The sequence below is a fragment of the Capsicum annuum genome, chromosome 3 (genome assembly GCF_002878395.1).
Source record: "Capsicum annuum cultivar UCD-10X-F1 chromosome 3, UCD10Xv1.1, whole genome shotgun sequence".
Lineage (NCBI taxonomy): Eukaryota > Viridiplantae > Streptophyta > Magnoliopsida > Solanales > Solanaceae > Capsicum > Capsicum annuum.
In genome coordinates, this window is record NC_061113.1 from 232,332,465 (window position 1) to 232,345,027 (window position 12,563).

The window sequence follows — 12,563 nt, forward strand, 5'->3', positions numbered from 1 at the left end:
TATATTCTGAGTGGTCTCCAAGACGACCTCTATAATGTTTATAGTGGAACCAAGACACCAAAGGAACTGTGGGGGGCACTTGAACGGAAATATAAAATGGAGGATGCGGGAATTAAGAAATTCCTTGTTGCACGATTCCTGGACTTCAAAATGATTGATAACAAATCTGTTGTCTCTCAAGTACAGGAGTTGCAAGTTATCATACATGATCTCCTAGCAGAAGGTTTAATTGTGAATGATGCTTTTTAAGTAGCAGCGATAGTTGAGAAGCTACCATCTTTGTGGAAAGACTTCAAAAACTACTTAAAGCATAAACGCAAGGAGATGACCGTTGAAGATCTTATTGTCCGACTTCGTATTGAAGAGGACAATAAAGCTGCCGAAAGAAGGTCAAAGGGAAATTCTACAATGAATGGAGCATATATTATAGAAGATGGCCAAAACAACTCGAAGAAAAGAAAGAAAGTTGAACATGGAAACAATCAACCCAAGAAAAAAGTTCAAGGAAAAATGCTTCAATTATAGCAAAAATGGCCACAAGTCCACAGATTGTCGAGCCCCGAAGAAAGGCAAGAAAAAGGACCAAGCGAATATGATTGAATCCAACAAAGAATATGATGATTTGTATGCTATGTTCACGGAATGCAACTTGGTGGGGAATCCACGCGAATGGTGGATGGATTCTGGTGCCACACGCCATGTTTGCGCAAACAAAGGGCTATTCTCGTCATTTGCTCTGGCTCAAGCAGAAGAAATGCTTTACATGGCCAACTCTGCTACTGCTAAGGTGGAGGGAACAGGAAAAATTTGCCTAAAAATGACTTTCGGAAAGGTCTTGACACTGAATAATGTGTTATATGTTCCAGAGTTACGTAGGAACTTAGTTTCTGTTTCACTCCTAAATAAGAACGAATTCAAATGTGTAACCGTTTCTGAAAAAATTATAGTTAGCAAAGGAGAAATATATGTAGGAAAAGGCTATCTCACGGAGGGCCTTTATAAGATAAATGTAATGACTGTTGAAATGAATAAAAGTTTGAATTCGTCTTATTTGCTTGAGTCTTATGATTTATGACATGAACGTTTAGGCCATGCTAATTACAAAACGTTACGAAAACTGATTAACTTAGAAGTGTTGCCAAACTTTGAGTGCAATAAATCAAAGTATCAAACGTATGTGGAATCGAAGTATGCAAAGAATCCTTATAAGTCCGTTGAAAGGAATTCCAATCCCTTAGACTTAATACACACTGACATTTGTGATATGAAGTCAACACCCTCTCGTGGTGGGAAAAAATATTTCATAACTTTTATTGACGATTGCACTAGATATTGTTATGTCTACTTGCTAAATAGTAAGGATGAAGCAATAGATGCGTTTAGGCAATATAAAACTGAAGTTGAAAATCAGTTAGAAAAAAAGATCAAAATAATAAGAAGTGATAGGGGCGGGGAATATGGATCTCCCTTTGCGCAAACATGTGTAGAGAATGGAATAATCCATCAAACTACGGCCCCTTATTCACCTCAATCTAATGGAATTGCGGAAAGGAAAAACCAAACTTTGAAGGAAATGATAAATGCCTTACTTATAAGTTCTGGTTTACCGCAAAACTTATGGGGGGAGGCCATCCTTACGGCCAATCGTATACTCAACAGAGTTCCCCATAGTAAGAAACAATCAATTCCTTACGAAAAATGGAAAGGAAGGAAACCTAACTTGAAATATTTCAAAGTGTGGGGGTGTCTAGCAAAGGTACAAGTTCCTATACCTAAAAGGGTTAAGATAGGACCTAAAACGGTGGACTGTGTGTTCATAGGATATGCTAAAAGTAGTAAAGCATGTCGATTTTTGGTTCATAAATTTGAACATCCGGATATTAATGAAAATACGGTAATTGAATCAGACAATGCTGAATTCTTTGAAAATATTTACCCGTATAAAATTAGACACGAACGGTCTAGGGGAGGATCTAAACGACCTCGAGATGAACCAAGTGAGAATGTACATAATGAAGAAAATCCAAGACGTAGTATATGTCAAAGAACGTCAACTTCGTTTGAATCGGATTTTGTAACATTTCTCTTAGAAAATGAGCCTCAAATATTTAAAGAAGCAACGTCGTCGTCAGACTCATCCTTTTGGAAAGAGGCAGTCAATAGTGAGATTGATTCAATCTTAAACAACCATACATGGGAATTGGTTGACCTTCCTCCCGAAAATAAACCTTTAGGTTCTAAATGGATCTTCAAAAGAAAAATGAATGCGGATGGTACTATTGACAAATACAAGGCAAGACTTGTAGTAAAAGGCTTCAAACAAAAAAAAGGCCTTGATTACTTTGATACATATTCTCCAGTAACAAGGATAACCTCGATTCGAATGTTAATTGCCTTGGCGGCGGTATATGATCTTCAAATTCATCAAATGGATGTAAAAACTGCATTCCTAAATGGAGATTTGGAGGAAGAAATTTACATGGAACAACCTGAGGGTTTTGTGGTTCAAGGAAAGGAAAACAAGGTGTGTAAACTTATTAAGTCATTATATGGACTAAAGCAAGCACCAAAACAATGGCATGCGAAGTTTGACCAAACTATGTTGGCAAATGGATTCAAAATAAATGAATGTGATAAATGTGTTTCTATTAAAGACACTCCAAATCACCAAGTCATTGTATGTTTATATGTGGATGATATGTTGATCATCAGTAGAGACATTTCTGACATAAATGCAACAAAACGAATGCTCGAGAGCAAGTTTGATATGAAGGACCTTAGAGTTGCAGATGTTATCTTAGGTATAAGAATCCATCGAACTCCGTAAGGGTTGACATTATCACAGTCTCATTATATCGAAAAGGTACTTGACAAGTTCAAGTATATGGAATTCGGTATTGCCAAGACTCCATTGAATGCGAGCTTTGCACTTCGAAAGAATGAAGGTGAAAGTGACTTGCAATTGGAGTACGCAAGAGTATTGGGATGTTTAATGTATATAATGAACTGTACACGACCATACATAGCATGCGCTATCAGTAAATTGAGTTGGTACACGAGTAATCCCAACAAAACTCACTGGATGGCAATGAAAAGAGTTTTGAGGTATCTTAAATACACTCAAAATTATGCTTTGCATTATAATAAATATCCTACGGTACTTAGTGATGCAAATTGGATCACTGGATCAAACGAAGTAAAATCCACAAGTGGATATATATTTACTATCAGTGGAGGAGCAGTTTCTTGAAAATAATCCAAACAGACTTGTATCGCTCGCTCTACAATGAAATCTGAATTTATCGCATTGGATAAAGCTGGTGAGGAAGCAGATGGCTCCGGAATTTCTTAGAAGATATTTCTTATTGGCCCAAGCCAGTGGCACCAGTATGTATACACTGTGATAGCCAAGTGGCAATTGGTAAGGCAGGGAGCATGATGTATAACGGTAAATCTCGTCATATAAGACAGAGACATAATTCTGTTAGAGAACTTCTCTCTGGTGGAGTTATCACTATATAATATGTAAAGTCAAAGGATAATGTGTCGGATCCACTTACAAAAGGTCTATCTAGAGAAGGAGTAGAAAGGACGTCCAAGGGAATGGGTTTAAGGCCGAGGACAAGTCAGCATGGCGGTAACTCTACCTAGCAGACTGGAGATTCCAAGAGCTAGGTTAAGAAGATAACAAATTGTGTCTGACATGTTTAACATTGTCAATTACCCAACCCATTCTCATGATGTAGACAATGTATAGTAAACAAGGATAAGACTTAAAGTGAAAAGTCTTTTAATGATTATCTAAATTTGGCAGATTTGACCAAATAGTTTAATCTATAGGATTGAACGTTTAAAAATCACCTATGTATGGGCGAAGTGGAAGCCGCTTCAAAGAGAATGTTAGTAAAGGCCTATTCTCTAAGCTCTCATGAAAACCGGGACGTGTTCATGGCTGAAAAGAACAAAACCGTAAGAACCATAAACGGTAAAAGGCTGGTTGTGTTACATGTGTTGTCTAAGTGTATATTAAAGCTCGACGGTTCAAAGTTATCAAATCTATCGATTGACCGAGTGCATCCTATGCATGTTCACTATGGAAAGTTCAAAGGGAAACCCACTTATCCAGATGCAATCAGTCTTTGCTTGATGATCACGTACTTGTCCGTAAAAGTTTTAAGAAAAATAGCCATTCCCCATTCATGTGGTGATTGTTGGGTTCATAGTAATGAAAGTGTGTTGAATGGAAAATGGAGAAATCAAGTGGAAGAGAAAAAAAAATTTAGTAAACACCAAATTGAAAAGTGTACTCAATTTTGGCAAGTTTACTCTTTCTCCCACATTGGTGGAAGAAGAGAACTTGAGAGTGTTTATAATGAGAAACACTTACTCCACATGGCAAGTGAGGCAAGAAATAAATGATGCCTTGCACCGTCGTCGTCGCTCGCTCGGCTTCGGATTTGGATTTGTATTTGGCAAATGATCGATCGATGAGATCTATCTTTTTGGAAAAAATTTATTTGAGATTCGAATTTTTGAACAGTAATCCTCCATTTAATAATTTTTGCATGCAGTAACAGTAATGTTTTGCGTGAATAGTACCGCACTGTTATGTGAACAGTAGCACTGTTTTGCGTGAACAGTGGCATTGTTACGTGAACAGTAGCACTGTTTTGCGTGAACAGTAGCACTGTTTACATGAACAGTTGCACTGATTCACGAACTGCTGCAACACTTCATCGAACTGACACATTTATTCACGAACTGACATGCCTGTTCAGGAATAGTCACACTGTTTGGCCGAATGGACATGAATTTTCAGAAAAGGTAATACCTTTTAATTGAACCTTTGTCTCTTTTCAGAAGAGGCATCTCTTGGCTATAAATAACCTGGTTTTCATCCACAGGTTAGAGATAGAAAATATAGAAATTTTTAGATTACAAAAAATTCTTCTTGTCTTAAAAAAATACTCCAAGTGTGATCATTCAAACCGTGAGTGTGTTCGAAGAATTCGCCTATTTGAGGTACCGCTATAGTCGGATTAAAGGCCATTTTATCCTGGGAGGAAGATTCCATAACCTCGGGTACAGTGAGGGGAATTATTCCTTAAGAAAAGTCCGTGAATTCGGACGACTTGGCCTTAACAATTTTTGTTTCATCTATATTTCTGAAATATAAAATACACCTCTTGTAAAGATCATTTTGATCTTGTGTTGAGGGTATTTGTTCAACTTCACTGTGTTCTTATTCATACTTGAACTCGAGTTGAAGTTGTTATTCTATTATACAGATTCTATGTACCCGTATTGTGGAAAATAACAATAATCCCAAGATAAAGTTTGAAATTAACTTTATTCCAAGTTTGGTGTGAGGTATTATCTAATCCCGGTCTACGTTATCCCACCATTTGCACTAAAATAGTGGAATTACCATCCCACATAGGTCGAAGGATAAAACAGTCTCACAAGATATATCTGCTTATCCCATCCCGTGTACCAAACAACTAAAGGTGCATTATCAAATAATGCTTTCCGTCTCGCTATTTTATTGCTCAAACAATATTTTCTCTCTATATTCCTTGCTTATTCATTTCACTACTTAGCTAGTTAAACAATCAAGAATCCTCTTGACATCTCCAAATTTGGAGGTAATTAAATGGTTCGCGTACTGAAATAAGAATTTAAAATATGTCAAGTCCAGTGGGGAGATGAATATTGCTTTTCCTAATATCTCTACTCCTCAAATCATGTTTTTGCTGTTGTTTATGTTTTCTTGTTAGTCTAGTTAATTGTTTTCTCAAATTTCAGTCATACTTTGAAAGAAGAACTGGGATTGCTCACATTTCCTCTCTTTTATTGAATACCCCATTTTGGGGGAATATGTTACGTTGATTCAATATATCACCAATCAGGCGTTGGCCCATCTTGTATCATCATTTAGTACCAGTCTGAAAGAGTTAAGTTATAACCTACCTTAAAAGATGAAATCGGTCTGCTACACTTCAAATCCACGACCTTACTTTTCACGAACAATCTCTAACTCCACTTCATCATATGCAAAAGCTCGTGTGTCATATTGTCCTTTAACATTGTTTCCTTGTCATGTATAACAACATTGATTGACAAAAATAGTTTTGAGGTAAAAAAGAAGCGGTAAGGAACATGTTGTAGATTGTCTGGAGACCTGACTATCAGGTTCCGTAATTCATCTAACATAGGTACAACCAAATGACAAAAGATTTGTTACATTGAGATATGTATCATTATTATTATTATTGGTTACTTAGGGATCTGATTCTTTATAATGTGATTGAGGACATTCCATCCTCCTAATGGTAATTTCTTACTTTCATTGAAAATATTCTCCTGATGCTCGGGGACTCAGGTCCATATGCCATGTGTATTAATGAATTATTCCTCAATTTAGCGAGCCTTAAGGATCCAAAACCCAAGAATAACATGTCTATATACATTGAGCTGTTAATTATATAAATTTGGAAGTAACATAGCCAGTAATAGAGTATTTCTTTGAATCCGTAAACGCTCTTCAAAGTAGACATACCCCTGATCCATGCTTTATTGGCCATAAGAAGCAGAAAAGTCGAACCTTGTCTTAATATTTCACCTTGAAGCTATTTCAAAAAGCTTTATGTTACATTTTTTCTTGGAGGGTTTCTGTAGCTTCATGTTTCTAGGGACCTTATCTTTGGACACTAGGGTTTTCAAACATTTACCGATACTCTAATTCAGCAATGTGATTTGATGTAGAATGATCAGGTCTTTTTGAGAAATCATCACCTGTTCTGTTGAGAGAAACTATGCAGAACTCTTCAATTTTTCTTTTTGCTTATCCTAGCTATTCTATAACGTGGTTACTGTTTTATATTCTCTTTGAGTGCTTGCTCCAAGCTTTGGTATTAGAGCAAGCACCAAATTCCTGGAGTTCCTCTATCTTTCGGCTCAAAAATGCACTTACTGAGAGCAGAAGTTTGGGAATTTAGTGGATCTGACTCAGAATGGATGCTCTATTACTAGAAATCTGAGACTTATCAGCATATGTGGTGCTGCCACATGAATGTCTAATGCAAATTCTGTGAATAATTTTAACCTGAAAGTAGCCAAAATCTTGTGGGGATTTTCTTGTTATGTGCATCCAAATCAACTAGATAAAATTCCGGAACAGGAATATGGAATGCTTTAGTTGGGCTTCTTCTACTCTGATGATTATCTAGGTGTGCACTGTTTATGCTCTGGTATTTCAGTTTTCGTAACTGAGGCATGTCTTTCATCTGTCTGTTACTTGCTGTAGCCCCGCCAGTTTACTCTTTCACCTCTTGCATATTTCCTTTCTACTGAATTCTGATTAATTCTCCCAAGGACTATATTACTGTATTCTCTCATCTGATTTTCCTATGCATGTGCCATTCCTCTCTCAAACCGATACCTGAGGTATATATACCTTATTTAAATATATGTATTTGAATGAAATACAATGATTGTCCATAAGCCATTTCTATTCATCATATCCATTTTTTATTTTCTTTTGTGAAAATAATTCAGTAACTGGAAGTGTGGAATGAGAAGAGGACTGGTAAAGTGAACGCCATCATTCCAACAAAAGCTTATCTTTTTCTGCTGCAAAAGTTGATTACGGATAGTGACCCACGATTAAAGAGCTATGGCTAGAACGCAAAAACCACTTTTACCAAAAGTTGATTTGAAACGTCATTCTTAGTCTATGTTGTTGCATTGGATGTCACAAAGTTAGACAGAAATACCCCGGATCAGGTTATGTTGGCATTTGGCCCCTGAAAGCAAGGATGACAGACACAAATTGATGAATGGCGTAATTTTTTGAAGTAAACAAAGAAAAAATATGTTGGAATTTTGGAAAAGTTGATCATGGCCTTCACTGATCAAAGTTTCATTTCTCCTCTTTTACATATATGATTTAATTCTACAAGAGACCTTACAACATCCCTCATTGAAGGCCTGGTGCTTGCCTCGAGTTCAGTACATTGAAGCGCCAGATACACTATTTTCAGGGCCTTCCATTGTTCTTCTACATGCCAAAGACTAATTTCTTCGTCAAGAAAACAAAGGAAATTGTTGTTGGTTCTGTGCAATTTTTTCCTCACCCAGAAAACGATATCTAATCCTTCTTCAAAGCTGGGGTCTACTGGCATTTTTCTGCAGAAGAGCTCCAGTAGAAGAACTCCGTAGCTATAGACATCACTTTTCTCTGTCAATTGAACTGAGTACGCGTTCTCTGAAATGATGGAGAGACAAGGAGCGGGAGGGGGGAGACCAAGGAAGAAAGTAACAAAAGTTATTAGTTCATCAAAGTGATCTGCCAACTAAATTATTACTGAAGACTAGCATAGTAACGTGTGGCTAACCTGGAGCAATGTATCCTAGGGTCCCAACAATTTTGGAGTTTGTCGAGTTTTCATCAGAATCTGATACTGTTTTAGCAATTCCGAAGTCTACAATCTTAGGCTCCATATCAGAATCCAGCATTACATTATCTGATTTGAGATCTCTGTGAATGATTTGAGGGACAGTATCATAATGAAGGTAAGACAGGCCTTGAGCAACACCAAGAGCAATACGATGGCGGGACTCCCAGTTCAGGACTACAGGTGGTTTTCTCTGGTGAAGGACATCATGAAGAGTCCCTCCGGGGATAAATTCTGTTAGAATGTAGCCATATCCATGTCTCGTGCAGTATCCTCCCAATCTTACCAAATTGCGGTGTCTGACAGAATTTAGGGTTCTCATTTCATCGTTGAATGCTCTGTGAGCTAAGTCAACCTTCTTGACAGCCCAAAGCTTTTTGGATTTCGCAGATTCCATCTTATAAACAGTTCCATGCTTGCCTCTTCCAATTACATATTTTTCTCTCCAGCCTTCTGTTGCATGTACAATGTCCTCAAAATTTATATGATCTGGCAGATCTTCAATAGCTGACTGACACTTGATGAGCCGATGCTTATTCAGCAGGGAAGGATGCCGGATCCAAGTCACTAGAAAGTATATTGCCACAACCATGACTGACGCGGAAAACACACATCCACTAATTACACCAGCCAAGGTCTTCCAGTTTACAGGTGATTTTTTTACATGTTTGCAGTTACTATCTTCCGTGCCTGATAAGCAGAGTCCTGGATTTCCCTGGGCAGATCCTGGATGTGAACTTAATGGTTTTTCCCATGAAATGGGAATCTGCCCCGACAAATTATTAAATGATATGTTGAGAAATGAAAGGGACCTCATCTTGTCCATTTCTGATGGTATTGGACCGGACAAGTTGTTGCTTGATATATCAAAGATTTCTAAATTGTCTAGACTGCTCAGACACCTAGGAATTGGACCACTAAACTTATTCATGCTCAGATTCAGTGCAACATTAGGTTCCCTAAGTTTACTCAGAGTACATGGAATTGGGCCTTCAAGCAAGTTGTCCCCGAGCTGCAGTTTTACAAGCTTTTGTGTGGAGGAGAAAGCGTCTGGAAGAGCACCAGAAAGTTTGTTGTGCTGGAGTAGAAGTTTTGTCAATACTGAAGATGATGCAACTTCTTTCGGAATGCTTCCTGAAAGATTATTGCTGCTGAGATCCAACTCTGCCAGATTTGCGGAGTAACTCAACTGAAGAGGAATTTGTCCTGTCAGACAGTTAGAAGAGATGCCGAGTCTCACAAGGTTTTGCAGCTTCCCAAGTTCTGCAGGTATGGAACCAGAAAACATATTCTCTGAAAGATCAATATCTGAAAGATTGGTCCAGTAACTAAATGCTGCTGGAATCCTTCCTGCAAGCATATTTCCTCGAACATTCAAGTAAGAAATCTTCTCATTCTTTTCAATGTCGTCAGGAATGCTACCCTGCAGATTGTTGTTGGTAAGTTTTACCCTGTACAGGGATTTGCATTTTGCTAGATGTGTTGGGAAGCTGCCACTGAAACCGTTGTTTTCAAGAACCACGACTCCAAGTCTGTTGCCACTACATAGTTCAGAAGGAATCGATCCACTGAAGTTATTATAACCTAAATCAATCCTTTCTAAGCCAGGGAAATTATTTTTTCCAAGATTAGGTGGTACCTCCCCGGTAAGGTTATTATGAGCCAAAGAAAGATACACGAGTTTTGTCATATTTGTAATTCCAGGTGGTATCTTGCCGGTCAATCTATTCTCATAAAGAGATAGCTCCTCCAATTTGCTTATTCTGCCAATGCATTCTGGAATTTGGCCCCGAATTTGATTTCCGTCCACAGTAAAGTTTCTTAGGGCCTGAAGGTTGCAGAGCTCTTGAGGAATTTCTCCACCGATGAAGTTACTGAAAAGAATAATTTCAACAAGGGAAGAGCAGTTCCCAAATTCTGCTGGTAATGAACCACTAAGCATGTTAGTATACAGAAGAAGCGTGCTCAAATCCTTCAGACGTCCAACTGACCTGGGAATCTGACCGGTTAATTTGTTATCTGACAAATCAATGTAATTTATCTGATGACAAGCACCAATCCTTTCGGATATACTATCATTAAACTTATTCCGGGAAAGAATTAAGTCTTGTAAGCTCCCATTCCATAAGGTCTCAGGAATTTCCCCTTCAAAGTTGTTATCATCGAAATTGAGAGATTCGAGATTTGAGAGGCCCCTAAAGATCTCTGGGGAGATAACTCCTCCGAGATGAGCAGATGACGCATAGAATTTTTTAAGGTTGTGACAATTGCCCAGGGTAATTGGCAAGGAACCTGAGAAACGATTCTCATAAATAGAAAGCTGGGAAAGTGAACACGAGGTTGAGAAGTCGGGCAGAGGTCCCGTCAGGTCGTTTATATGAAGGTGGAGATATGTCAAGTTCGGCAAATTGAATAGCTCTTTTGGAATGTTTCCATTAAGGAAGTTGTTCCACAGTCCGAGAAATTGAAGGCTTGTAGAAAGGCCTACCTCAGAAGGAATGGTGCCATTGAGCTGATTGTAACCCAAATCAAGTTTTAAAAGCTTGCTTGATTTGAAAATCTCTGGTGGGATGGATCCTGAGAACCTGTTGTCGTTGAGGAGAATCGTGTCAAGTTGGCTGCAGTTTGCAAGCATAGCCGGGATGCCTCCAGTGAAATGGTTGCCACTGAGATCAACGGAGACCAAGCGAAGAATACCACAAAGATTGGGAAAGGCCTTGTCCAAGGTTCCAGATAGATGTGAGTCTGAGAGATTCAATGATATGGCATGAGAAGAAGTGTCTGAATAGCAGGTAACACCTTTCCATTGGCAGTGTGAAATGGACTGATTCCAAGGGATCAATTGTTGAGAGGACTCTGGAAGACTGCTGTGGAACCCAAGAAGATGAACAGAATCTTGAGGCAATGATGAGGCTGAGAAGACTGCAAATATATTGGCAAAGATGAGAAGGCAATTAACCAAAAACAATAACATTTCTGACCAATTTTCTCCACTTTCTTAGAGAAGAATAGAGGCTGCTAGCTGAAGAACTAATTCTTTGGGTAGGACCTAAATTGAGATCGGCTTGTTATTTCATAACATGTGTGCGCAGCTCACTGATGATGCTTAATTAGTGGGGTAGTAGGTGATGGATATAATATGTCTTGCTTGCTCTGGTTGTTCAATAATGAGTAGTAAAATAATGTCTCGATTGAAGCCAATTTCTCAGTTTTTCTAATTATAGAATACAGCACGTTCCCTTTTCTTTTAATCCATGAGCAATTTTTAGATTATTTTTTATGTCTGCCGGCCCATGTGCATGTTCATCCACTCAGAGAGCATCCACTTCAGACCAGTACAAGTGAAGTAATTAATAATTTACCATAGTCAACAATGTTGTTTTTGAGTTTTGTAAAATTTGTATTTTACAATAGGAACTTTAAAAATATGTTAAAACTAATTTTATGAATAACTAAATGAAGTTCTAATTCTGTATTTATAATTTTGAATTTTAACAATGAGTTCAACCCAACTTATGAACATCAATAAAATGAAGTTCAAATTATTTTTTGAAAAATAACAAAATCAAATGCTTACAAAAAGATGAAGATTAGAAGATTCAAGTCTACTGAATTCATGGTGTGTTATTAAGAAATTATTTCCCCTAAGTATCCGAGGTTATGAAATATATGTTCCCAGAATAAATGAATCACTTTAACAGAGTAGCGCCACCTCAAACTCTGGCGGACAATGAATGCACTCAATGATAGCAAATCAACTCAAGAAAGATAGTGTTTTTACATCAAAATTTCATGTCTTTACCGGAAGAAAAATCAGATATTTATAGCCATTAAAGTATTGTTTCATGAAGAGAAACAATGGTTCAGAAAGGTGCTCTTCATAAATCTGCAACTCTTCAAAAAAAATCACTAGCCCATTAGAAAGTTCATAACTATCCAAACTAAAAAATGCCTATTCAAATTGCATCATAGAATGATGGTGTAAATTTTTTAACACGTTCATCATATATGACATAATTACTTCCTCCTATTATGACTTTCTTCATCGCCTCTATTTTTTTTCTTATTCTGAATTAAGTTCGTCCTTCAAGTGTACTTATGGCATAT

General features: G+C 37.6%; 1 protein-coding gene across 1 annotated transcript; it reads right to left on the reverse strand.

The window, feature by feature from the left end:
* Positions 1–7,831: 7,831 nt before the first annotated feature.
* On the reverse strand, positions 7,832–11,674 carry LOC107863048 (receptor-like protein kinase). The gene is made up of 2 exons (XM_016708799.2): positions 8,397–11,674; positions 7,832–8,266 (listed from the first exon to the last, which is right to left on the reverse strand). The coding sequence occupies exons 1-2, from the start codon at positions 11,428–11,430 to the stop codon at positions 7,914–7,916; spliced, it is 3,387 nt and encodes a 1,128-aa protein (XP_016564285.2). The 5' UTR covers positions 11,431–11,674; the 3' UTR covers positions 7,832–7,913.
* Between the last annotated feature and the right edge of the window lie 889 nt (positions 11,675–12,563).